Here is a 27,712-nt window from a genome sequence, read left to right on the forward strand (position 1 = left end):
TAACCAATTGAGGCTGTCAGGCGGACTTTAATTGAATTAAGATGATAAAAACCAATCAGTGTGTCGTTGTTGGAGTCCACAGAGAGTGGCGGGAACAACCATGCAGGTCTGGTTATTAATATAAAGAACATAGTGTTTTTTGGGGACCCTTGAAAAGCAAGGTCGTCACCTCACTGTGATGTCATCGGTGTCTATTCCCACAGATGCTCTTTCAGTTTCTTATTCCACGCCTCAACACGCCTGGCCAGGTTAATTCTACTTCCTGTGAGTGCGTAGGAGGTCTCTGCATCATTTGTGGTTCTAATTGTGGCTGTATTTGGACTAATAAAAATATCCTGCCATAGCTGTCACTCCAAAACCAGCCCTATTCACACTATATAAAGCCCATAGGAAGTTAGGGAGAGCAAGGTGAGTCGACTGCAGTTGACTTGTGTGAAGGTGATTGGCTTTCTTTTTCTCTATTTCAGGGACCTACCAAGCATAACATGTGAAGAGAACATTGATAATTAGTTATGGTTTGATTATTTGAATGTAACTTTGTAACACTCCTTTATGGATAAAACCAAAGAGGAAGATACTTTTTTCCAGTTCATCCTACTGAGTTGGACAAAAGGTATTTAATAGTCTTGTTTTTCTATTCTATTAGAGACAAACTCATAATGACTGCATCGTGGCTGTTGGCTGCCTTCGTGGTGGCGACCCGTGCTGCTCTCCTGCCATTCTCTGCTGCTCAAGGTAAGAACCCATTGTCTGGTACAGGGGCCACATTATATGCTGAATATGTGACACTGTTAATGTCAACAGTTCTGTAAGTCCCTTTGGACCTTTTTTAATGGTAGCATTGAATGTACAGTAGTAGTTGTTTTTGGGCTCATCCCTCCCCATCGCTGTCGCCCCAACCTGCAGACAGCTGTAGTGCTAGATGTGGTGAGCCATTTGCTCGTGGTCAGCCCTGCTAGTGTGACGCCAGCTGCCTCCCTCATGACGAGTGCTGCAAGGACTTTGAGGCTCTCTGCACTTCCGGTAAGACTGATGCTATTACTATGTCTTTATTTAAAAGTCAGCATGGTTATTCATCAGAGTCTGTATATATGCATGAATGTAAACATGTGTTGATGTACCTGAAACTCAAACTATGTGACAGGCCAAGTCATCCATCAATGGTGTAGTAGAGAGGGCCATGTACAAAGAGAAAGTCTGTGTGTTGGTGAATATCAGGTCGTGCAGTGGTGGTTGTGGTGAATGGTTTAGACGAGGCAGGCTTTGCGAATGTGACTCAGGCTGTGTCCGCTATGACGCCTGTTGCCGTGACTACCAGAACCACTGTGGTACGTCCAACAGCTATCTTTATGAAGACTCTTTACAACACTTTTTCATGATATCTGATAGTTAGCTCAACTTAACCAGGACAATACAACCAGCAATCAGTAATTCATTAAACCCATCAGTCCCACAGAGAACATGTCTAAAGAACACTGCCTATGTAGTTAATGATTTAAAGTGAGTTGAATAGAGTGATGGGTCAGACCATTTAGTAATCGTTTTTGATTATCACCATCAACTTTCTTCTGTTCTTCTGTTCAATTCCAACACCAACCCAGAGGATCAAGCAGGATGCCAAGAAAAAGCCAACAGGCTCAGTTATTGTCTTTGTAGCAAAGTAACTGTATGGATCAACAGAGCTTGTGTACCCTGATTATAGGCCAAACTGTCACAGTGCTAGGTTAGAGTGGGCCATTTTAAACAGTAGAAACGTTTGAATAAGATACAATTATTTTTAGCGCTTCCTAAGAACAAATGCTCCAGCAAGACAGAATTGAAGTCTCTCAAATTTTCCAAGAAAACTTTAAACAGCGAGAGTGAGGAAGGCAGACAAGGCATTTGTGTAATAGGTGGGGTCCTGAGTTTTTCCAAACCAAGGCCATGCTTATTGACTGGAAGAGCAATTAGCCTCCATCTGGTTATGTGTTGATCAGTGACCGACTGACTGCATGTGATAATCCAACCCACAATAGGCCTCTATAGGTTATCGATGTATGGTGGTCAGATGAGATGAAAGCAGTAACTGTACTGAAACATGCAACAGTTCAGGGGCTGATCCTGTGTGTCTGTCTGCCCTCTGGGTCTCAGAACACAAAAGTTATCATTTCTGGTATTTTTGTTGTGCTTTCAGACCATAGTAAGGCCACATACCCCCATCCGTCTGACCATCATTGACATGTTCAGCCTATTGTGTGTGCTCTTGTCCATCATTGACATTATCAGAACACTGCATGTAATGTATGAAATGTAGAGATTGAGGACTTTGTCAACATACAAGGCACTTGTGCTGGGCAACAATTGATTAAGAATTTCAACTACATGCTATAATCATTGTCATTTTCATGCTTTAGAGTTTATGGTAGCCTGCTCTGTGTATTCCTGTAACCGGTCTGTTTCTCACAGACACCAACAGCCCTTACCCTGGATCCAGCAGCTCTAAGAGCCAGAGTGACTATTGTCCATTCTCCGAGGACCCAGCATCCACTTTGAACCCTGACTTTTACCCTCTGACTGACCGCTTCAATGGCCCCTCCACAGCCCCAGCCACTGTCATGGATAGTGAGTGTCAAGTGTTTGATGAAGGTATTGTCTGAGACAGTGGTAGAACAGCTAGTTATTGTTTATGTTTTGAGGTAGTCGAGCGACAAGAGCAAAGCTCTATGCATCTTAGTAGGCTCAGGAGTCCAATGTTCTCTCTGAGTGATGATACATTGTGTAGTCTATTGCATACCTGCTTTTGTTTGTTTGTATGTACATGTTCTAACGTCCTCCATCTTGCCCCCTTATCTCCTGTGAAGCCTTGAGTGATGCAGCCACCAGTCTCTTGGAGGGCATCTCAGCTCAACGGCCCCAGCACCCTGGCAGGCATAGCCAAGGCCTTGGAGGTCAACAACCCAAACAAACCCCACAAAAGTCTACCAGCTAGGGACCTCAGGATTAGATACTAATGTAATGTTTCTCCCTCAGTCACTTTTGGGATGTCTGCTCTGTTGTGATGTATAGTACAGCATCAATTGATTGCTAAAAAAAATAAAAATGCAATCACTCAAGTAAATATTTAGCTATTATACAGTAAACTATATGTATGATATATAGTAAATAACACCTAAATATTCTTAACAATTGTAATGGCTTCTACCCACATGGGTGTGTCCTCTTTACTCTAATGCCAACAGTAACCCAGACCTCTGCAGTGACCTGCCAATCAACAGACTGGCCAACAGAACCACTCATCTTCAAGTGTGTTGAGCATAGTGGCCGAGCTCATGCCCAGCACTATCCTACACAGCTCTCTCCTATCTCACTTATTACTTAGTAAATGTTTATGAAGGTCAAGTAGCTTTTCCAAAGCAACAGACTTGATACATTATCTAATGATTGTGGTTTGGTTTCCCCCAACCATGTCATTTCCTCTGGACGATGGACCCCAGGACCAAGGCCCTTTGCCCAGCCCGCAACGTCACGGAGGAGTTTGGCATTCCGTCCCCTATCGACAGTGCCGTCACCCGCACCAACTGCCAGGGCAAGAGCTACCTCATCAAGATACTGTAGAACTGCAGAGGAAAAACCTAGAACCTGAGAGAAGTTCAAAGGGTTGGGGCAGTGGAGATGCCTTGGTGGAACTAAATGGCAACACTTTTGTCCCAATCTCTTTTCCATGTAAGGCTACTGGAGGATGGACAATGGCAAGATGGAGCCTGGTTACCCCAAATCTGTTGCCTCTAGTTTGATGGTCTGACTGGCAACATCACAGCAGCCCTGTCTGTGCCTGTCACCAAGAGAAGGCCCGAGTCGGTCTACTTCTTCAAGAAAAGAGTAGAGAGCTTTGAGGATTACCACTACCTAACCTACTCCCATTGCTTTACACCAATGAGCTTGCTTCACTCAATCCTAATTGACCATTTCTTTTTCACAGGAGGCACCATGCAGAAATACTCCTACCCTGCTGGAAGTAGCCCAGTCTGTGGCAAGAAATCCAAGTCCAGTAACCAGAAACACCACGGTCGCAGAGCAGAGGTGCATCTGGGAGTAGAGATTAACATCGAGCCGTCTCTGAAAGGCTTCCCCTCCTCAGTGGCGTCTGTCCCCAGCGCCAAGAAGGCCGACAGATACAAATACTTCCTCTCTGCTGGACTCAAGTCTTAGTCTGAGGGATTGTACATCTGATATCTTGGTTGTATCATGGAAATGGGGTTACTGCAGTTCAAAAGACAGACGTAATGTACACATACACATTTAAGAAATGTATCATTCTTACGCCGATGCTGCGTTTGACATGCGGTTTGCAAAACATTAAGAACACCTGCTCTTTCCATAACCGACTGCCCAGGTTGAAAAGCTATGATCCCTTGAGGTCACTTGTTAAACACACTTTAGTGTTTATGAAGGGGAGGAGACAGGTTAAAGAAAAATGTGCATTGTTTGCATGTCCTATTCAGACGGTGAATGGGCAAGATAAGAGATTTAAGTGCCTTTGAACCACAAGCGGCAGTTGCCACATTAATTTGAGAGGACGGGCTCACAGTAATGGCTGGAATGGAATTAATGGAATGGTATCAAACATGTTTTGACTTCGAGAGAAACAGAATACGCAATGTGTAAATGACCGGTCACTTGGGATAAAAACTAATACTAAAAAGTCAAAATGCTCATCTAAAAGCAAAAGTTATGTTGGAAAGGTAGTTATTTATAATCTATATAGTAACATGAACTCTAATCCATTTCAGCGCTCTACTTTAACATCAAGATATCTGGTGACCTGCCTGCTCTGGCCAAACCAGACAACCCCGATCCCCGCCAGAACTCCATCAACTGGCTCAAGTGTGCCTAGAGTCACCCTATGGATGGACCACCGACAACGCACGACTACGACAAACATTTGATTTTTCTCAAAGTTTATTAGCAAAAACAAATGCAATGGAACAATCACTCATCTTGAAACAAATACAAAACAAAAATGTACGCTTTTAAAGCACATGGTATCCACTGACACAAAGTTAGGGAAGAAAGGTCAATCACAAATTAGTTGGATTTTTTAAGTAGACCAAGACACTATGATTGATAGTTGGGATGAAGGGCAGGGGATGGAGCAGTGCATGATGGCATCATTAGCGGGGTAGGTTTCCTCTACCGAAGGGGCCTCTTCCTGCTCGAAGGAAGCCCATACCTTGAATGGAGGAGGCGAAAAGAGTCAAGTTCCATCTTACCCATCATTCAAAATGGCCACTTCATGACACTTGTAACACTGTTGTGCTGCTTTAGATTGGGTCACTATAGCTTCTTTGAAGATTGTTTTGATGTGCGTTGAAATAATTACCTCTAAACTGTCAGTGCTAAGTTCAAACAGAAAACATTTTACAAGACCAAGTTAAAACCATACCTGCTGGAGGGGCTTAAGTATCTCTCGCATGACAGCAACCCTGCTCCAACTATACTTGCAGCACATGTACTCCAACATATCAAACAAAAGTCTACAATGTGTGCTTTATGTCCCCTACTTTCACTTGCTTATCAAAAAAATATAAAAAATGATCATCTACTTTGTTGTGTGCTGCGTTTCTACTCTATTAGGCAACAGTATGGTAGCAAAGCTACTGCTTTAGTTGAATGGACTTATAACATGTTGTTCTGGGTTAAAAGTGGCCTTCAAGACTTAAAAATTAAATGTGGATGAAAGCTCACCTCCTCTGCGGATGAGCGCCCTGCCCCTGTTGGCTGTTCTCATGGGCAGAGTGTGCTGGGCCAAGGGGCGGCCGGAGGGCTTGGGCTGCACACTACTGCTGGTGTCTGAAGAGAGAGGGAGCAAAAGAATTAGAGAAGAGACAAAGCGGTTGTAAGCAGGGATGAGAGAAGGTTGAGGTGTGAGAGAACAACCAAGAGAGACTTGAGAGAGGGAAAGCTGTACTGACCGGCAGAGCTGGAGGTGGGCTCCTGGCTTGTGGAGGGCAGACTGGCATCGTCTGACGGCTGGGCAGAGTCCATCTCAGCCTGGCTATCCATGGACGCTTCACCACTCCTACTAATAGGATTGAAAAGTGTGTATGAGCAACACACACACACACCATCCCCACACCACAACAACCCCTGTTCTCACCCTTCACTGTCTGCCTCCATGAACACCTCGTCACCGTCATCTCCTGGGATGGCCTCTCCGCCGGGGACTGCCAGCCCATGGTGGCTCGTGGATGTCGTCACCATGGGAACAGACTGGGATGCCATGTCCTGGGCATCAGAGGGGTGGGATTCATTGAAGAGCGTCACTGGGGCAGCAACCTGCAGGGGCGTGGTGGGAACACTCCTCCCTCCAGACTCCTCGTCGTGAGCGGCCAGGAACAGTGGACTCTCGTACATCCCCAAACCTACAGACACAAGCAGGGGTCAGGGAGTTGAAGCGGACACTCATTACAATAACATATCAATTTAATGACAGATATATTGTATCTATAGAGGAAAAAGACAGTACAGAGCAGCATATTCACTCAGTGCTACTTGGTGTGTGTTGTACCTCCTTGTGAGGCGAGCTGTCCGAGATCAGAGTGGGACGAGCTGGCCTGAGGCATGTCTTCAGGAGGACCAAACCTGAACCTGGGAACTCCTGCTACCTGTGGAGAACTGAGACAGACACCAATAATAATATCAATGAAAAACCAATGGCCCAGAGACTGGGTCCAGTCAATAAATACCAAATCACAACATTCATTTAAGGGTCAATACAAGTAAGTGTGTGTGTGTGTGTGTGTGTGTGTGTGTGTGTGTGTGTGTGTGTGTGTGTGTGTGTGTGTGTGTGAGAGAGAGACTTACTGGATGGCCTCAGCAAAGCCATCAGTCCGGTGGGGCACCACCAGCGTGGGCGTACTGGGGACCATCCGGTCATCGTCATCAAAGAAGTGTTGCTGAGGGATGGAGAACAGAGATGGTGAGAAAGGACTAGAAAACTGTGCAAGACATGACTTGGTTAGGTTACATGGTCATTGAAATACTCCTGGACCCAAATTATGCCTAGACCAAGAAGCCTTTAGTCCAGGAATAAGCTTGGTAACACTAATCTGTGTCTAGGAAACCAAGCATCATTCCTTCCTGCCTTACCATGTTGCCTATCCCAGGCGTGAGCTGGGGTCCTCTGCCTACAGACTGCCGGCGGATTGGCGCAGACAGCCTCTGTGGGACAAACAACCACAAGGACACTGAACTAGACAAAATATTTTTGCACAGCTGACTCAGTACATAGTGAATATTGTATAATTGAACCCAGGAGCATGTTAGTACAGATTACATCTGAATATCTGTATTTACGTCTGGATCAAAACCTTACCTGTGTGGGTGGAGGTCCCAGGCCCAGCTCAGGGCCGGGGGGCTGGATGTAGAGGCGTGGGGGCAGGGGGTGTGGGGGTCGGCGGGGGACAGACTGGGGCAGGCGCAGGCTGGAGGAGGGGGAGAAGGGGGAGGTAGAGAAGGAGAAAGTGCTGGTAGTACTAGCAGTAGGCTGTAGTAGTTCTTTGGGGGGGTCGGACATGGCCATGGGGAAGGATTCGGTGGTACTGCTGCTCCCCTCACCTGGAAGCAGGGGAAGTGGTTAATGTCTCAGACTCTGATACGTCAGTCACTAAGTCACATCTACCTGAAGTTTCTATTCACTTCTACTTAATGATATTTACTGCATTAACTTTACTTTGAAAACACGACATCCATATTTGGAAGTCGCTCAATTGTCAGACAAAACTCCCTCAGTCATCAGTGTTTCAAATGCAAATTGGGGGACTTCCTAATACAAATGTCGTACAAAAACAGTGTCTCTCACCGCTTTGTGAGTCAGCCTGTTTCTGGGAGGTGGAGTCTATAGCTCCCATGCTCTCCTCATTCTCCGAGGCAGGCTCCGAGGTCTCAGGGCCAGTCTCGTCTCCTTCAAACGGCTCGTTGGCATCTCCGCTCCCTTCGTTGCTCTCCTCTCTTCCCATCCCCTGGTCCTCGTCATCATCATCATCCTTCTCTTCCTCCACCTCTTCCTCATACTGGGAAAATACAAACATCTCTTGAATAATCAAATGTATTTAAAGATTGTATCCATTAGCAATTGTCACAAAGTGCTTTTACAGAGAGAAAATAATTAGCGTGAAATGCACTTCTAGCGTGAAATGCACACCGTACTTCGAATTAAACACCTAAATAGAGCTCAACAGATCAGATTCTGCAAACATTCATAAAACACTGAATATATTTTAAAGTCAACATATACTGAAACCCTCACCTGCTCTGCCTCTTCCTCCTCTTCTTCTCGACTGGAGCTGTCTGTGTCGATGATGATGACGTCAGGCTGGCGCTCTTCGCTGGAGTCCTGGGTGTCAGAGGGTTGCGGGGTCACCTGGTGGTCTGAGGGGACAGACTGGGACACCCCGTCATCCTCTTCCTCCACCTCTCCCAGTACAGGAAAGGACACGTCTGGTAGTTCCTACCACACACAGTTAGATAGGGTTTTGCAACAACACTCATGTGATGATGAATGCATGCACCTGTACACATACAGGGCCTGATACACATGCGTATTAATTTGTGCGCACACACTCCTATGTCTTAAGGTTTACCTGGCTGCCATCTGGAGTCTCCTGGTTCTCCCCTGACCCCTCAGCCTCTCCATCAGTGCCCTCTTCATTCTCCTCCTCCAGTCCCACTCTCTGGATGATACGGAGCTTCTTGGGGATGGGTGGTTCGTCTGAGTTCTCCAGGGCCATGTCGGCGCTCTCTGCCCGAGCCTCCAGCTCCACCTCGCGGGCACGCTTTGGCCCAGCAGAGCCCCCTGTAGCAATAGCTGAGCCAAATACGGCCGTAGAAGTGGAGGGCCTCTCCACTTGACCACTAGGGCCCGCCTCTGTCTCCTGACTGGCCAGCTCAGCGGTGGGCGGGGCCTGCTGTTGCTGGGTTGGCTGGACGAAGGCAGTGGCCTGGCTGCTGATTGGCTGAAACTGAGAGTGCGTGATGTTCTGGACGCTAGGGCTGGTGGAGCGGACCGAGCCGCTGGTGCTGCCGAACACAGACACGTGTTCCACGGGGGTTCCACTCTCAGAGGACTGCAGCACTGTGGGGGTTAACACACACACACACACACACAGGGGATAACAAGGTCAAAAGTCGCCCATCCACAGCTGCCCTGGGGGACAGTCGCCCATCCACAGCTGCCCTGGGGGACAGTCGCCCATCCACAGCTGCCCTGGGGGACAGTCGCCCATCCACAGCTGCCCTGGGGGACAGTCGCCCATCCACAGCTGCCCTGGGGGACAGTCGCCCATCCACAGCTGCCCTGGGGGACAGTCGCCCATCCACAGCTGCCCTGGGGGACAGTCGCCCATCCACAGCTGCCCTGGGGGACAGTCGCCCATCCACAGCTGCCCTGGGGGACAGTCGCCCATCCACAGCTGCCCTGGGGGACAGTCGCCCATCCACAGCTGCCCTGGGGGACAGTCGCCCATCCACAGCTGCCCTGGGGGACATGCCAACAGCTGCCTATATCCACAGCTGCCCTGGGGGACAGATCCACAGCTGCCCTGGGGGACTTCTAATCTCATAATACTTCCCTTCCTGGCTTTCAGACTGTGTATGGGGCATGACAGTCGCCGTGGGGGTGGGCATGGTTATGGGCACCATGGGTCGGATGCTGGCCCTGGGGGTGGACTTGTTCCCGGGGATGGGGGAAGGTTTACTGGGGGCACCGCCCGACACTGTGGTGGGTTTGATGTTGGCAGTGGGGGGCTGCTCTGAAGAGCCGGAAGAACCACTGTTTGGTAAGAAATGGGAGACACAGACATGGTGTTAAGAGTTGGGGGATGCATCAGTTACTTTAGATTTTAAACCAGTATTTATTTTCAGTGTGCATGATTCAGACATATTTCTACCTTCCCCTGTCTGCAGCTTGGGAAGTCCTCTGGTTGATCTGCCTCTGATCTGGAGCTCTCTGCTGCTGCTCCTGGGTCTGGAAGAAGAAAGTGTCCATCACAAATAATTTAATTGGAATTTCAATTCATCTCCTGAATTGACTGAATTTAAAATTTAAATTTTTCCCAAATCAAGTGTACAGTACTCCTTCTACAGTACGTATGGGTGCACGCAGATGTTTGTGTGCAGTGCCTGTACCTTATTTTTCCCCTGGTCCTGGGACTCGTCTCTCTGAGGTTGCTCGTCACGGTGGTCTCGGAGCTCCCTGATCTCTCGGTCCTGTCGGTGCAGACGGCCCTCATACTGGGACTTGAGAGCACTCAGACGCACCTCCTGCTCCTCCCGCTGCTGCTTCAGCTCCTCCACCTCCTTGGTCAGATGCTCCTTCGCAACTGGGACACACACAGAATACTTCATTTGGAATCCGTGATGAGTACAAACCCCAGATAGTTCTCAGATCACTTAAATCATTTCTTTAAAAATCGGGGCAACAAACTAGATAATGTGCATAAACAAAACAGCTAGCTATGTGACTTACTGTTGAGTTGGTTGATCTTCTGCTTGGCGCCCATGAAGACCTTCTTGGTCTTCTCCTCCTTGTCGGCCATCTGTTGCCGTAGCAACTCCTCCTGAGCAGTCTTCTCCTGCAGCTCCTGTTTCAGCCGGGTCACTTCACCCTGGGTCCCCTGGGCCTGGGTAGACTGTTCCTGGAGCCGGGTCAGCTCCTGTTTCAGCCGGGTCACTTCACCCTGGGTCCCCTGGGCCTGGGTAAACTGTTCCTGGAGCCGGGTGAGCTCCTGTTTCAGCCGGGTCACTTCACCCTGGGTCCCCTGGGCCTGGGTAGACTGTTCCTGGAGCCGGGTCAGTTCCTGTTTCAGCCGGGTCACTTCACCTTGGGTCCCCTGGGCCTGGGTAGACTGTTCCTGGAGCCGGGTCAGCTCCTGTTTCAGTCGGGTCACTTCACTCTGTGTCCCCTGGGCCTGGGTAGACTGTTCCTGGAGCCGGGTCAGCTCCTGTTTCAGCCGGGTCACTTCACCCTGGGTCCCCTGGGCAGACTGTTCCTGGAGGCGGGTCAGCTCCTGTTTCAGCCGGGTCACTTCACTCTGTGTCCCCTGGGCCTGGGTAGACTGTTCCTGGAGCCGGGTCAGCTCCTGTTTCAGCCGCCCCATCTCTGTGTTGCGCTCATTCACCGTCTGACAGGGTGATGGAGAACAATACTTTATTAATCCATACGAGATGGAAATGAGTCTCCTGTTATCATTAGAGGGGTTTGGGGGGGGTCAACAGTTTGAGGTGTTTTGTAAAGCTGTATGGTGAAGGAAGTACAGGTAAGGGAATAGATTGATCCTCCAGAACAAGGGAACAGGATCATGGGTGGACAAGAAAGGTGGCAACGTTTTCAATCATGACCTTTCCCAAAGGTTAATTTCTAGTCAATAGCTAGGTTTCCATCCAAATGGTGACAGATAAAATCAGGCGAATATTTAAAAAAAAATCTGCATAAAAACACCAGATTTTCCCACCAGTGGTGAGTTATCCATCAAACTGACTTGTTGGGGAGAAAAGGCTATGTACATCATTTATTTTTCGGTCTATGGTTTTGTCACAAAAACTGTAGTGATAAATCACTCTGTCTGGTTTCACCTCATGCTCTCTAGGACAAGACTTTACTGATAGTGGACAGGGGGTTATATGATGAGATATGGATAAGAGCAAGACTATCTCAATTGATAATTGGCAGCCAAGCACCGATCATCAGGTCACAAGCGTTCAAATAACAGCCTACCCTCAATATTTAGCCTATTGGAAACGTGCCTGATCACTGTGTACTTAATCACCAGCTGAAGTTCATAACTTATTTAATCTGCCTATAAACTTTTCATGTTTTCCACATTGTGGTGGTTGGCCAATATCATTTGCTCCAAGTTTACTTCGATATGATGGTTATGTTCATATTTGCGCATGAAGGCATTTCCACCGCCATTTTGCTCATAATTCTTTATACAGACAAAACGATCCCACCATGTCGACCGAACAAATGGTCTTTCGACATTTATGAAATTACACCGACATTTCCTGTCAGGACTTTTTTTAATACGTCAGGTAATTCAACTGCATGAAATGGTTGGATGGAAACATGGTTTATGATATTGACAGGGTGCCAACACCCATCTGCACAAAAGTAGACTTTTAGAAAAGCAGTTAAGCTCAGCATCTACAACACTGGCTCCATACACATACAGTATACCTACCTCCTGTACGTTTTTCAGTTGTCCTTCCAGGTCTTTGACCTTGGTCTCAGCCTGGCTGAGGGAGTCCTTCAGGCTCTGGATCTCTTGGGCAGAGGCCTGCTGGGCCTGTTGAGCCTGCTGCTGGGCCTGTTGCACAGCCTGCAGCACCTCCTCCTGGGCTGGCTTGGCTGCTGCCTCCGCCACCAGCTACCAAAGGGGAAAGGAGCAGAGTGTTGGAACGTAACAGAATTAACAGTCAGTAAAGTTCTGACTGGCCCCGGTCATTGTAGCTGTGGGTGCAAACATGTGCAGGTACAGTTTAAACATGCATGATCAGCAAATGTACACACACACACACCTTGTCGTGCTGCACTTTGAGCTCCTCATACTGAGTCTTGTAGCGTCGTCCGATTTTCTTGACCTGCGTGATGGTCTTGCACTTCTCCTGGATGTCCAGGTGCTTCGCATCCCTCTCGGTGGTCACCTTGCCCAGATTCTCCTTCAGGTTCTGCGCCTGGCTCTGGGCTGTGATAACCGATGCATGGGTCCTAATGGAGGACAGGGGTATGTATGTACAGAGTCAAGTGTAGAGGAATGCGGATTAGAAAATAACCTAATCAAAATTATTTTTGGACAATAATCTTGGGACAGTTTATAATTGAGCCTACTGTACTATTACATTTGGATTCAGTTTCTGAATTGGAAACAATGAATTGTCCCCAACCTTGGTGTGCACGTGTGTTTTATAATTCTACAACGATGCATAGAATCAGAGTGAGCGGAAAATTGCATGTCACAACATGACAGGTGTATTGTGTAGTAGTAGTAGTAAGACAAGATAAATATAGGATAGCAAATTGGTAGTTATATTAATTTTGATAAGTGTAGGTTATTGCCTTTTTTTTAATGTCAACAAATATAAAGAATTGTACCTAAATTGTGATGTGTCTATTTCGAGTGAGTGCATACTGACCTGGCCACCTCAGCCTTCAGTCTCCCAGTCTCCTCAGAGAGCTGCTGGATGCGTTTGAGGTGGGCCTCTCTCTCAGAGTGCAGCTTCTTGTTCTCCTCCTGGTCTGTGTCCTTCTGCTGGCTCACCAGTTGCTGAGGGACACATACACACACACACAAATTCACTCTGGAATGCCAGAGTGTGCTCTGGGCGTTTGCAAATTCAGAGCGTTGTCAGATTGTCCATTCGTAAATTCTCTGAGCATTCAGAGTGCACACTGGATGATCTCGGCCCGAAGAGTAGGGCTGATCTGACCTCACAATGGGAGTCAAGCACCCAAGCTAACTGGCTAACGTTGGCTAGCTACTTCAAGAAACAAATGAGAGAAGAGCTCACTGACCATTTTACTCTCCCTAGCAGAGCTGGTTAGGCTGTTTTCATGTTATTGGTGTTGGTGACTGCAACTGTCCTGCTTACAATAATTGAATTACACTTATTTGCAGATGTTTAATGACACCGGCCATATTCAACGGTGTTGTGTGTGTTCGAAAATCAGTTATTCTGCGCTCTTGTACACTCAGATGAGAGTGCTCTGAAATCAGAGTAGATAGCCAAAGTGAATTTATGAACAAACAGCACGCACACATATTGTACATCATCTCTCTCACACAAACATTGAAGTTGACCTCTGACCTGTGTGCGGGCCTTCCAGCGTTTGCTGTCCTCTTCCAACAGTTTCTTCTCAGCCTGCAGCATGCCATTCTTCTCACTCAGCTCAGAGTTGGAGTCCTGCAGGGGAGTGATGTCCGCCTCCAGCTTACGCACCTGAAAGAAAGAGGTAATGGTAAACGCTCAATTCACATGAGAAAAAGAGCACTCTGTCAGTATATGTATAGAGACAAGGGTTCTTTGTGTATAGCATCAAAGCAACGGAGTTCTACAGAACTATAAACATGTAATTCAGTCTCATCATACAGGTGATGTGTGTCCAAAAGGCAACAGACTGGCTCAGAAATCAACATTAGGATGCCTACTAAACATTTGGGAGTATTACTGCAGCTGACAAAACATCTTTAGAAAGAAATCATGTAGCTAGTACCAATTATTAGTGATGCTTTTAACACTCATAGGGCCCAATAAAATACATTCATGCGTTTTGCTTGATTCCGTTTGTTTTTCTAGGTTTGTTTTCGTCTTCTGGTTTTTGTTCTCCAAATCACCCACAGAGACCATTGTATGGTATGCAGTGTTTCTGTAGCACTCATGTGATTGCAGAGTTAACAAAACAAATGGCCACTGGATTGATGTAAATAATCAGATATTCTGCCAGGTAGGCATAGGCTACTTTTGTAGTTAACATTTCATTGAGGTTAAGGAATGCTTTTCCATCTACAAATTTACAGTCATCATTAGCATCATCATTAACGGCTACACAAAATGTGTACCAAACGCACGCACCGCACACAAACATGGGCATTCATGTTTCAGAAAGCTGCAAAATATAGCATTTTTTATCCATTCAAAACATTTAGTTGATTTCCTAATAAGTTCAATACATATAATAATATTGTAATATTATAATATATTGTAATATTATAATATTGTTGAATTCCGTTTAAATGTCTGGATTCCGTGATTCTGTCCGTGTTTTCCACATCACTCAATAGTGTATAGTAGTCCTTACTTTAGCCTGGGTCTGGTGCAGCTCCTGTTCCAGTCGCTCCCTCTCCTCCTTCAGCATCTTGTTGGTCTCCACCAGCACGTTTAGGTTCTCCATCCTCTTCATTTTCTCATCGTGCTGGGCCATAGTCTTCGCTGTTAGCTGGGGGGCAAACAGCAGAGTTGGTTGAAATTAAAATATGAACCCTTAGCAGGCTGTAACAGAGGAAAGGATGCTCTGAGGTTAAGAACTTTCTAATTCTACCTGTAGTTTCTCTCTCTCAGCGTTGAGGCTCTCTTGTAGTTCCTTCAGCTCTCGGTCCTGGTGTTCAACCTGTTGTTTGTAGCGCAGTGTCTCAACCTCGGCCACCTCAAACTGTGTCTCTGCAATCTCCTTCTCACGACGCACAAACCTGCAGGAGGGAAAGGTCAGAGCAGGCTTAACAAACTGCTTGTTCGCTAAAGTACTGGTTAGGAACAGCTCTAGTATAGGCTTGGTTTCCAGACACAGATTAAGCCCATTTTTGAGGTGGAATGGTGCTTTTTTTTGTCTAGAACTAGCTCAATCTGGTCTGGGAAACCATTTTGTAGTGTAAAAATGTATCAGTGTGATCTTTCAGTTTTACAATCAGGAAATTCAGGTGACCGCAGATTCAGATGTAAATTATCCATGTTTAACACAGGTCAGCAATACAGGTATCAAGTATCTATAAAGGAATTGGCACAGTAAGCAAAGTCACATCCCTATCTACTACCTGAGGATCTCCAGGATCTGTTCCTGAGACTTGCCCTCTTCGCTGAAGGACAGGTTGAGGCTGCTCTCCCTACTAGCCCGTTGCTGCTGCTGTACTGTGGCGGCCATTTTGGCTCCCAGGCTCTCCATCTGCTGGTGCAGCAAGCCATTCTGCTTCTGCAGCTCGTCTGCCCGCTTCTGCTGCTTGGACAGGTCCTCCTGGGGGAAGAGGGAAGCCAGGGTGTGAAGAACAAATTTTCCAGCTCATCACCAGTAAGCAACTGATGGAACGGTAACCTGTAACATCCTGGCCAAATCTAATAGTTCTTTACCACATTGTCTGTCAAAAAGATCTGCATTACTCTTTCAACAACATTCACGGCACATCTCCCCCCACCTCCTGACCAACCACCAACCTTAAGTTTCTTCTCCAGCTGGTACCAGTTGGTGCGAGCCTCCTGTAGCTGGGTGGTGGTCTGTTTGGCCTTGTCCTCCAGCTGCTTCCTGCTCTGGTTCCCCTGCAGGCCTTGTTTCTTGACCGCCTGTAGCGCCTCCACATCAGCCGCATGCAGCATCAGCTCCCGCTCGTACTTGTTCTGGGCCTCCGCTGCCAGCTTGCCCTGTGCAAGGAGAGAGGGAGTCAAGTTTGACAAACCCATGCCTAGACACTGTCATACCAACAGTCTTTCTAGCGTTTTACCTCATTTATAACTAGAGGTGAAGCACAAAGGATCTGAAACAAGCAACATCCAGGGCAGTTTGCCCTTAATTATCAACTGAGAACATGTAGCCTGACATAGCTGGAAGTCTACCTGCTGCAGGCTGTCCTGCATGGCCTTCTGTTCCTGGGTGATGGCTGCAGCCTTCCTCTCCTCCGCCTCCTGCAGCTCTGACTGCAAGTTTTTCATGGTCCTCTTCAGCTCATTCACCTGGGGAAAAAGGAGTGGGCATGAGCGGAGGATGACAGAGGAGAGCCTTGTTGGGCCCCCGACTAACATGTCAGCTCCAGACATCCAACATTAAGAAGGGTCAATACATTGCAACATTTAGTAACAGCTGTGGCTTCTGATGTTTTGAGAAAGTATTTGGTAGTTGCCATCTTACCTGTTTCTCCACAATATCCATGGCCTTCCTCTTCTCTTCACGGAGCTCCTGTTTCTCCTTCTCAGCCTCCACCAGCTTCTTCTCCAGCCCACGCTGGAACTCCTGGGCCTCCTTTAGACGAGTCTCCACAGGAGAACGAGCCTGAGAGGTAGAAGTAGAGAGAGGAAGTTAGGAATCAAAGAAGTTACATCAAATTGGTGTTCAAAGTGAGTTTGAACTCCACTGGTAGTGCCGATTACTACAAGGATGGAAGATTGATAAGTCAAAGGGAAAGGGTCATTGTAGGATAATAAGTACTCGTATGCTTTTCTTGTGCTAATTCTCAACACATAACCTGTTTCTCTTTGCTGAGGGACTCCTCCAGGCTGAGCACCACGGTGCGGTACTGCTCCACGTTAGTGCTCGCGTTCTGCAGGCGCTCCTGCAGATCGTTGATCTGCTTCTCGGCCTGCTGCAGACGCCCGCGCACCTCCTCTAGTTCTGACTGGAGCTTGGCCTGGGCCTCCTGGGACTGGGTCTGAGATGGAGCTACAAACAAACACAGAGAGAGTGACTGAAAATGCCAACAGTTCTGGTCCAATGCCAACATTTCCAATGCTTTTACACAATACATGGCAATGTCTCCTGTCAAATTCCCAGAGGACATCTGTATTTGCCCCTTTGGACAAAAGCCTACCTCTTAACGGTGCTCTGATGGGTGCCCGGGGGTTCGTCTGGCCCAGGCTCTGACCCTGGCCCAGACCTGAACCCTGGTTCTGGCTTTCAGCATGGCTGAGCTGTTGTTTCAGAAGGTTAGCCTGCTGCTCAGCATTCTTCAACAGCTCCTTGGTCTTCTGGTGCAGGGCACACTGGGCCTCTAGCTGCTTCTTGGCCTCCAGCAGTTGAGCCTGAGGAGGTATATTTAAATAAAAACTGGTGGAGGAAGGAAAGGGGGCCTAAAAGTGTCCGCATGCTCCCAGCAGAAAAAGTTTGTAAATATATGACAATATTGTGACGTTTTTTCTTCGTTTTGGTCTTCGGCAAGGTTTTTTTGGGCTGATCGCACACACACACACAAATGTCTTAAGGCAGGACGAAGTCTACGCCCGCTTGCCAGTGATTGGTCAACAGTAGGGATTCTTCACTGAAGTACTTGTTGTCATTCAACGAAAAACAAATCATTTAATGCAAATTTCTTCACTAAAATTGCTCAGACTAAAATATTGGCAAAAACATAATTAATGACAGATTTCTTGAGTCATCTTAGATTAATTCTGAATGTTGAGGAAGTGTATACTGGCTACAGCGTCTAAAAATGGACAAACAGTACTATTTACGCTTTTTTCTCGTTCTTTTAAGGGAGTTTGCGAGCTGAACCGAAGCATGCGGAAGGCTTAAGTGATGTTATGGTAAAAGCCACAGAAGGTCTAATATTCTCATAGTCACGGGTATTCAACTCATACCCTACGAAAAGGGCAATTAAAGAGAGAAGGACAGAACGAAAGAGTTGGGGGAAGAAAGAGGGAATGAAAAAGTGACAGAGGAGATAAAGGAGACAGAAAAAAAAGACAACCAGTGTCAGAGAGCAAATCAGTAAGAAAGAGGAAAGGAAGTGAAGTAAGAAAAATTGAGTGTATACGAACGTCTTGGTTACGGCCCAGCATGTGCCTCTGCTCCACCTCCTCAGCCAGTTTCTTCTTAAACTGGGTGAGCTCTCTCTCCAGTCTCTCTATCTGGCTGTTCAGACGCTGCCTGGTCTCGGTCTCTGTACGCTCCATCGTCAGCTAGGGGACAAGAGTAAGGCAGGGAGGTGATCGTCATTAAACATAGATCTTTTCTACACTAGAGTAGTGTGACTGGACTCTACAGCAAAGCTGCATTTGCAGTGATATCCCACAGGGCTAATGAAAGTAGGGCAAAGCCAAATCACAGATTTGTCCTTTGAGGCATTTTCAATTACTAGAGGCCCACTGTGGGGAGTCTGTCAGGATAGGCCTCAGTAAGGGTACAATGTGTTTGTGTAACTGGTTGACATATGTAAGAGCAGTGTGTGTACCTGGATGGACTTGAGGTTGGTGAGCAGGAGGTTCTGGTTGCGCTGCTCAGCCATCATGGCTTCCTTCTCCTGGTTCAGTCTGGACTCTGCTGACTTCAGCATGTCTCTCTCTTTCTTCATGTTCTCACCACGCACCTGATGGTGGGGGGAAAGAAAGAAAAGAAAGGAGAAATGGAGAGAGAGGGGAGAAGAGAAATGAATAAACATACATACCCCATCACAACTTAACTAACCCCGCCTGGGCCAACCTTGACCTCCTAACCTCTGCCAAGGCCAGCTTCTCATTGGCTGCCCGGAGATCCTGGGTCATGGTGTGGATGATCTGCTCATGTTTCTGAGCCGTGGCGGCCATCTTCTGGCTCTTATCGTGCAGAGCAGCGATCTCCCGCCTGTAGCCGTTTACATTCTCCTGCAGCATCTCGTATCTGACAGAGACCAAACATGGTTTGATTTACTTCAGCAGATGGACACTTCTGCCTCAAAAAATACATATGAGATGTGTTTGTTAAGAGCATCCGAAAAGGGAAGCAGAAAATGATCAATGGCCAAAATTAAAAATGCAACAGAAATACATTTTCTCAGAATTTTCTAAAATAAGTTAGGTGAAGTATGAAAAAGCAATGCTGGACATACACATCAGTATTGTTGTTGGATTTAGTACAACTTAAACAACAACTTACCTCTTGGAGGCGAACTCCAGCTGTGTGGAGAGCTTGGCCTTCTGGGAGCGGAACGCAGACAGCTGCTCCTGTAGCTTCTCGTTCTGCTCGTTCAGCATCCTGTCGTTCACCGCCTTCTCATTCTTGTATGTGGTGAAGGAGTCGTTCAACTGGAAGGGGCAGAATGGGAAAAATATTTTTGTGAACGGGGTGGTGTACCTAATAAACTGGCCACTGAGTGGGAGTGTGCGATCGTTCCCCTTTGATCACTGAGTGGAAGTTAAATTGGTTTCCATCGCATTTTCAACTCTACGGATTGTTTTGTCGCAAACTGTTGCAATAAATCGCGAACTTGCACAATCTGCTTTTGGCACATGCTCTCTAAACAGTTCACTGATATGGATAAGAGGAATATAATTTATATTTGATAATTGGCAGCCAACCATTGATTATCATATGTCACCAGATTTCAAATAATACTCTCAATATTTATTGTAAATTTGCGTCAAGCTCACCACTGTCCATCACCACCATGAAGTTCATGATCATTTATTTAATCTGCCTATAAACTCCTAGTGGAAGTAAAAATATCCGGTGACTCCAAGTTTACTTCGATATGATGGTTATTACATCAAAATACAAAATATTTTGTAACAACTGATGAGTCCTCTCTTGCAGTGCCGAACTGCATGTGAACAGCAGTGACAGTGATCTACAAGTCATTTTGCATGCTGGACAACCCCAGGCCATAACAGTAGCCTAGTCAAACTACACACTGTGCCCAGTTTCACATGCTGACCAACACGAGGTAAGTAAACAAATTCATAACATAGATGAGATACTATTCAATTTCCTTTGATTCAACAAAGAATAAATTAAAGTGTCAACTTTAATGTTGTCTGACTGCCTCTCCCTGGTCTGCATCTGACCTGTTTGAGAGCAGCCTTGGCCTGGGTGGTCTGGGAAGACTCAGCGGCTGAAGCCCTCATGGGGGTGGACCTGGAGGGAGGGGGGAAGGAGGGCCGGCTGGGGGTGTACATCTGGGGGGCTGCCTCCTGTGTAGGACCTGGGAATAAGAACATATATAATCTGTCAGCATAACAAAGATCACTGAATTGATCTAAAGCTCCAAGTCCCAATAAATAAACATGCCAGTGTCCATGTATTGATTTGGCTGTGTGTGAAGGTAGGCTCAATGCATACATCTTTGTCGTGATTAGGGTTAGGTTGAGTGGTGGTTATACTGTGGTGGTTGAGGTTACGTTTAAATTGATGTGTTTACAGTGCGTAGGTTGGGGTTAGGTTGTGAGATGGTTGCTGAGAAGTTCACCTTGTGGTGGGAGGTTGAAGCCAGTGCTCTGGGACAGCAGAATGCGGTACATGTCTCTCTGGCGGCCGTTGGAGTCAGCCAGCTGCTTTTGCTGGTTTCTCTGCTCCTTTATAATCTCCAGCTCCTTCTGGACCTTCTCTAGCTGCTGTTCCAGCTGGGTCACACTACATATACACAAGACAGGAGAAATAGAGTTTGTTTTCAGAAATAATGCATTTGTAAAAAGCACTAAGCAAATGAAATTGACTGTATGACTGCGATACTATGTTCAAGGGTGAGGAAGTACAGTGTCAAGGGGTTGATAAATGTTCGCTACCGTGCAGAATTGGCCTCGGTCTGCTCTCTCTCCATCTTCTCCCCTAGCTCCCGGAGACGTGCCAGCATGCTCTGGTTTTGCCGCTGCAGCTCCTCCACACTGCGGAAGGAAACCTGGCGTGGGTTGATGATCTCAGAGCTGCTGCTCATGTTCATCGTCTCCTCGCGGACCACCGGGTTGCCACGCGCCTCCTCCAGCTCCACTAGCAGGACGCGCACCTAGAGGGCGCGATGAAAAGGAGTAAAATCTATATGAGAGCAACTTATTAAAGGCAGTGGCTCCTATTCTTATTCCTGGAGGAGCTTATCTTGATTTTGTTAAGGCAAGGAAAACTAAGACACTTTGATAGCCACCAAACTGTTAACTTCATATTTTAAGTTCCCCTACATTTCCCCTATATTACAGTGCTATTACTCTGTTATTAGTGCACCTGGACAGGAGTCTCACTGTTGATGGACCTGGCCTGAGAGCAATGAACACAATGTACATTTACATTTAAGTCATTTAGCAGACGCTCTTATCCAGAGCGACTTACATGTATTGTGGAAATATGGTTTAGCAAACGTTGTTAAACTGGAACAAGGTTTAGTTCATTTTAAGTTAACAGTTATATTAATATGGTAATGGTAGACACTAAATGACACCATGGTATACCTGCTGGGACATGTCCTCCAGCTCTCTCTCAGAGTGCTGGTTGTCCTTCTCCAGGTTGGAGCAGTGCTTTTTGGCCTCATCTGTCTCTTTCTGCAGGCTGTGGATCTCCTGAAGATTACAAGAGATCGAAATTGGTCAATCCAAGCCTCAACTCAGACATTAGCACTGATACATGCCTATATTTTTCTGCGTCGTATTCTCTCCCCTCTTCTATGTGATGTATCTGGGTTTTGTTCATGAAATGGAAGACATTTCAAAACTAAAATGAGCATTTCTTATAAGTATAGGTAGTCCCTCCCTTTTTACTGTCTGTTTTCTTCAGTTTGGTGCCTAATGAACACGACCAAACTTCTTCCTCTGCCAATTTCTCTTTTCTCCTCCCCCGCATATCAATCCTCACTCGTCCAGTCCTGCCACTCCCCTCCATCTCTCCCGCTCACCGTCCTGGCCTGTTCCAGTTTGGCACAGAGGCTGTTCATGGACCTCTGCATGCTCTCATACTCCTCCCGCTGGCGCTTTAGGATGGGCGCCTTCTCCTCCACCTCCTGCACGATCTCGTCCAGCACGCGCGTCACACGCCGGTTCTCCTGCTTCTCAACGAGCAACTGGTCCTGGATGTCCACGAATGCGTTGTACAGCTAAGAGAGCGGGATTGTTTTGTGTTTAAAAAAAAGATTAAGTCATGACTAAACATTTGCCATCAGAAAGTATTCATACCCCTTGACTTATTCCACATTTTGTGATATTGAATTCAAAAACAGATTAAATTACACACAAAACCCCACAATAACAAACTGAAAACATGGTTTTTAGAAATGTTTGCATATGTATTGAAATTGAAATACAGAAATCTAATTTATATAAGTATTCACACCTCGTTGCTATGACACTCCAAATTGAGGTCGGGTGCATCCTATTTTTTGGGGGGGTGGGGGGTCACTACATGGAACAGATAGTCCCCCACCAAACAAATCTATAGGTAAGAAGTTTTAGGTTGTAGTTATTATAGGACTCTCTCTCTCTATACCATTTGTATTTCATATACCTTTGACTATTGGATGTTCTAATAGGTCATTTAGTATTGCCAGCCTAATCTCGGGAGTTTATAGGCTTGAAGTCAAACAGTGCAATGCTTGAATACAGTCAGACTGCTCTTTCAAATCATAGACTTAATTATAATAACACACAGAAATACGAGCCGTAGGTCATTAATAATGGTCAAATACGGAAATTATAATTTCGAAAACAAGACGCTTATTCTTTCAGTGAAATACGGAACCGTTCCATATTTTATCTAATGGGTGGCAACCCTATGTCTAAATATTGTTGTTACATTGCACAACCGTCAATGTTATGTCATAATTATGTACAATTCTAGCAAATTAATTACAGTCTTTGTTAGGAAGAAATAGTCTTCACACAGTTCGCAACGAGCCAGGCGGCCCAAACAGCTGCATATACCCTGACTCTGTTGCACAGAACGCAAGAGAAGTGACACAATTTCCCTAGTTAAAAGAAATTCATGATAGCAGGCAATACTAACCAAATATGCAGGTTTAAAAATATATACTTGTGTATTGATTTTAAGAAAGGAGTCGATGTTTATGGTTAGGTACACATTGGTGCAATGATAGTGCTTTTTTCACAAATGCGCTTGTTAAATCACCCGTTTGGCGAAGTAGGCTGTGATTCAATGATAAATTAACAGGCACCGAATCGATTATATGCAACGCAGGACAAGCTAGATAAACTAGTAATATCAATCATGTGTAGTTAACTAGTGATTATGTTAAGATTGATTGTTTTTTATAAGATAAGTTTAATGCTAGCTAGCACCTTACCATGGATCCTTGATGCACTCGCATAACAGGTAGTCAGCCTGCCATGCAGTCTCCTCGTGGAGTGCAATGTAATCGTCATCCAAAAATGACGATTATCGATTGTTATGAAAACTTGAAATGGGCACTAATTAATCGGCCACTCCGATTAATCGGTCAACCTCTAGTCTGTCCTATATCTGAGAGAGATAAGAAAAATCTGGAAACATGAATTGTTTTTTTGTAATTCTTTTTTTACATTAACCCCTTATTTTTTTGCTTGTACAAAGTATTGACTCAGGGATGTGAATTCTTATGTAAATAAGATATTTCAGTATTTCATTTTAAGTAGGATTTGCTAAAATTTCTAAAAACATGTTTTTACTGTCATTATGGGGCATTGTGTGTACATGGGTAATAAAAAAATATATATATTTAATCTATTTTTAATTCAGACTAACACAACAAAATGTGGCATAAGTCAACGGGTATAAATATTTTCTGTTAAAACATGTAATTTTACCTCCATGAACTTCATTCCAGGCTTGACAATCTTGGCCACAGCAGCTGCGGTCGGACACATGGAGTCCAACTCTTCCTCTGTGAGCACTGGCATACCTGAGGAAATAAACACTATTTTGAAAACAATCATTCAACAATCCTAGACACCTTGTCTTGCAGTATGAGATAATATCTCAAATAAGCAATTTCAAGTGAATATAGGACCGAGTCCAAGATCAACAGATTCAGATTGTAGCTAAAGGAAAATTCTAGACAATACAGATATACAGTACTGTCCCATACTTCTTTTCTTATCTGAGGCACGCAGGTTGGCGTTCTCCAGCTCCATCTTCTTAAACTTCTCCTTCAGCTCAGCCTCCTGTTTGCTCTTTGACCCCTCCATGTCTGCCAGCTTCTTCTCCATGTTCTGTCTCGCTGTTGGAAGGAAGAGCCATGACATAATTAGAAAAAAATTGATAAACATTATTCTAAATTTTTCTATTAGATTTCAGCCAAACCAAAGTGTAACATTTGGGTCTTTTCAAAATGTGATATTATTTAGATACAATCTATGGTTGACAACAACCATTAGGAATTGGAAACAATAGAGTGAACGCATTGTGTATCTCACCATCACCAGCATCCTTCACCAGCTTGTGCAGCTCCTCCACGGCCCTGCTCAACTCCTCGTTCTTGGACTCTGCATCTGATGCTGACCCCTAAAGAAACCACATAGAATAACAGACCATTAGCAAGCTACCACTGCACTGCTATGAATGCCTTATATGCCTAAATGTTCACAATAAATATTGTACATAATGCAAAACAGTGCTAAAATATACCCCTGCATACTACAAAAACAGTGCTCATACATATTCCAACATAGTACATAAGAATAATAGTCAGATAATTACCTTGTACAAGTTGGAGAGCTTGATGTGGGCATTCTGTTCATTGCGGTACTTCTCCTCCATGGTGCTATGATAGTCTTTAGCCTACAATACATAGATGTATTGATAACAGTATAGTTCCTTATCAATAATCCCATTTATAATCAGTTGAATTTACACCAAACCTCTTTCAGTTTTGTCATCAGGTCCTCCACTCGCTTCTGCAGGTTCTCACTGCTCTTCTTCAGATTAGTGACTTGGGTTTGAAGTCTTGTGACCTGGAGAGAGGGTGGAAGCCACAGGGTGTAAGGACATAGACTGCTCTATGGTCACAACATTCATATCAAAGAAATGTAATGCTCACCACATCATTATTGCTAAGAGTTATATTGACATGCTCTATGTCTATTGCTTTGTATAAGAGATCATACAATTACAGAACAGCCTGGTGAAATTGAAGCATATATGATATATTTGCACAAGAAGTCATAAAACCAGTGTGCATTATGGTACAGTACCTCGTCCTTCTTGCACTCAAAGCTGCACTTGAGCTCCAGGATCTCCTTGCCCTTTTCCCTGGAGACTGATAGCAGCTCCTCTGTCTTGGTCTTCAGTTCAGAGTTCAGCCACGTGTTCTGATTCTGCAGTAGCTCCTTCTCCTGCTCCATACGTTTCTCACGGTGCTGGAAATAGAATGTGTGAAATCATTAAGCAATCATTGTATTCAATACAATATAGGGATGATCAGACAGGTGCTTCTCAGAGACACCCCAACTCAATCTGCTTCTCAAAGTGCTTGAAATACAATCTTGTTATGTTGGCAATGTAGTTAATATAAAGTAAATGGCTAGCATGCTCTGAGGCTCTGGAATTTTCACCTGAATGGAGACCTCAGAAGATTGGATCTCATCCAGTTTGAGCTGTAGATCTATTTTGGCTGTGTTGGTCTCCACCAGCTTGTCATTGAGCCGCTTGACATCCTCTGCAGAAAACAAATTAACACTCTTATCATATGGAACAATAGCAGGTAGTAAGACAAACAAATCATTTACAATGGGGACAACTCGCATGTGCCGAGTCCGTGTCTTACCGGTGAGATTTTCCACATCTTGAGTTCTCTTTTCAAGCAGACGAGCCAGTTCCCGCCTTTCGGCCTCAATCTCATATTTGGCTTTGCTCTGAAATAGAGTTATGATATATGTTAACGCTCATGCCCTTCCATCCCCTGAAGATTGATGAAAAAGCTTTCTGCATAACGGTCATGTGGACAAAGAAAGATACGCATATTCTCACCGGCTGCTGTGATTCCTTCTCCTCTGACGATTCCACATCCACACCTTTCAGATTGTTCAGCTCTTCGACTACAGAGAAAGAGAATGTAACACTTAAACTTCAATCTAACCTTCTGGACTTGGACTGTGTGACAGGTGGAATGTCAACATTGGTAGTGTGGAAAACAGACTACTTACTGAGTTTGGTATTCTCCTCTTTGAGAGTCTGGTAATTCCGGGTGTGAGACACAATCTGCTCCTGACTCTCTGCCAATCTCTTCTCAACGTCAAAGTATTGCTGCTCTATATATGTAGTAAGACATGGGGGATATGTCACACATGGGCAGGTGATAGGCTAGCTCTCAAATGTGTTAAGAAATGTCAACAATCATCGCTTGCAATATGGCTTTCGTAGCATATGGCACTTATCCTTCATCAGCAAGAAATAATCCTTATACACTTACTGTAGCATTCTTGCACAGATCCATACAGCTATGGGTGCCTCCAGCCGACGAAACTATACTTCAGCTAAACTTCCTGAGTTAGTTTACACACAGGCGTTCGAAGCATGCAATATAGCAAATGAGCAAAGGTGGTCGCCTCTTGACTGGGCGGCTTGCGGGAACACTAACCAGCTCTGAGTATCAATTTAACTTTATTTTATTATTTCTCGCTGTTATTAAAAAAAGGTCATTATGCTTCCTAAACCGTACCACAAGCGATGCGTGGTCAGATTGAGATTGAGCGTCAGGGCTCTTAACAAAACTCCCCCGTACAGAACACGCCTTCATCCAATTAATCTTATGTTATGGAAAATTGTTATGAGCAAGGGCTAGCGATACAATGTAGGTACAACACATTGACATGGGAGGCAATAATATGATGTAGGTAGCTGGTGTGTCTAACGCTAGTCTTCTAGAGAAGAATGAGTAACACTGGAAATGTGAATGAGAAACGTGTAAGAGCCAGAATTTGAGGACGTACATGGAATAAAACGTGATCAGTTTCGTCACCCCTTCCTAGAAGGTAGCGGCAGCGAGTTTAACTAATTAGCAAACTCACTTCACTTAAAACGCACTTGCAAAACAATCGTTGCACTCAATCAGCTAACGTTCATGTTACAGTACAGGGCCTGCACTACTACCATCTCAGGCTTAACGTTACTGCTGCGGTAGCTAATAAATACGGCCAGCTTCATAGATTATTAGCTAACTAGTAACGTAAAATATAACCAACCAGCAGCTAAAGTTATATTGGTTGACATAAATAGCGAACTAAAGCTAGCTAACCGAATAGCCAATGCTCCACTTACCACAGTCCGCTTTGAACCGCTCGTGCTGCGTTTTGAGGGATTCGATTTCATTCTTCTGGTCAGTAAGGAACTTTTCTAATTTGTTTTGAGCAGCTTTAGGGAGTTTATTTAGCTCTGTACGCTCCAAAACTTGAAGCAGAACTGCCGCCATCTCCCAACCAGTCCGAAACAGCGCAAAGCAACTTCGTTGGGATAGCAATCAGAAGAAAAAAATGACCTCGAGTAGCATAATCTACGTTGTCAATAAGCGACAGATACCATTAACCGCGGAGCATCACGGGA

General features: G+C 45.4%; 1 protein-coding gene and 1 long non-coding RNA gene across 4 annotated transcripts; one reads left to right on the forward strand and one right to left on the reverse strand.

Annotated features, from left to right (window-relative positions):
• Positions 1-583: 583 nt before the first annotated feature.
• On the forward strand, positions 584-5,571 carry LOC124041977. Of its 2 annotated transcripts, XR_006840023.1 has the most exons (4): positions 584-735; positions 907-1,023; positions 2,446-2,601; positions 2,841-5,571. It is a non-coding gene; the product is annotated as an uncharacterized LOC124041977 (long non-coding RNA). The 2 variants fall into 2 exon arrangements; XR_006840022.1 differs by having other exon boundaries at positions 2,446-5,571.
• Positions 4,921-27,712, reverse strand: LOC124041976 (nucleoprotein TPR-like). Of its 2 annotated transcripts, none has more exons than XM_046360204.1 (47): positions 27,431-27,712; positions 26,317-26,421; positions 26,141-26,208; positions 25,938-26,025; positions 25,726-25,829; positions 25,366-25,530; positions 25,033-25,125; positions 24,872-24,952; positions 24,589-24,676; positions 24,261-24,392; positions 23,980-24,074; positions 22,080-22,277; positions 21,640-21,747; positions 20,986-21,203; positions 20,670-20,833; positions 20,269-20,405; positions 19,361-19,509; positions 18,943-19,105; positions 18,681-18,815; positions 18,268-18,408; positions 17,322-17,532; positions 16,980-17,173; positions 16,646-16,786; positions 16,354-16,470; positions 15,958-16,161; positions 15,564-15,760; positions 15,074-15,221; positions 14,834-14,971; positions 13,843-13,974; positions 13,171-13,301; positions 12,556-12,745; positions 12,219-12,404; positions 10,505-11,159; positions 10,165-10,358; positions 9,927-10,003; positions 9,609-9,808; positions 8,622-9,112; positions 8,288-8,488; positions 7,841-8,051; positions 7,355-7,596; positions 7,129-7,200; positions 6,844-6,935; positions 6,548-6,654; positions 6,137-6,401; positions 5,952-6,058; positions 5,725-5,829; positions 4,921-5,209 (listed from the first exon to the last, which is right to left on the reverse strand). In XM_046360204.1, the coding sequence occupies exons 1-47, from the start codon at positions 27,579-27,581 to the stop codon at positions 5,151-5,153; spliced, it is 7,650 nt and encodes a 2,549-aa protein (XP_046216160.1). In that variant the 5' UTR covers positions 27,582-27,712; the 3' UTR covers positions 4,921-5,150. The 2 variants fall into 2 exon arrangements, with proteins under 2 accessions (XP_046216160.1, XP_046216159.1); XM_046360203.1 differs by having other exon boundaries at positions 5,952-6,061; positions 27,431-27,711.

The sequence above is a fragment of the Oncorhynchus gorbuscha genome, linkage group LG08, assembly GCF_021184085.1.
Source record: "Oncorhynchus gorbuscha isolate QuinsamMale2020 ecotype Even-year linkage group LG08, OgorEven_v1.0, whole genome shotgun sequence".
In the NCBI taxonomy this organism is placed as follows: domain Eukaryota; kingdom Metazoa; phylum Chordata; class Actinopteri; order Salmoniformes; family Salmonidae; genus Oncorhynchus; species Oncorhynchus gorbuscha.

Bases quoted from the DNA above. Each gene is read 5' to 3' on its own strand.
- LOC124041976 (XM_046360203.1), bottom strand. From the start codon at position 27,581: ATGGCGGCAGTTCTGCTTCAAGTTTTGGAGCGTACAGAGCTAAATAAA. The intron at 26,026-26,140 runs GTGAGAATATGC...ACTCTATTTCAG, and splicing joins AGAAGGAATCACAGCAGCCG to AGCAAAGCCAAATATGAGAT. The intron at 15,761-15,957 runs GTTGGTGGTTGG...CTCTTCCCCCAG, and splicing joins AGCTGGAGAAGAAACTTAAG to GAGGACCTGTCCAAGCAGCA.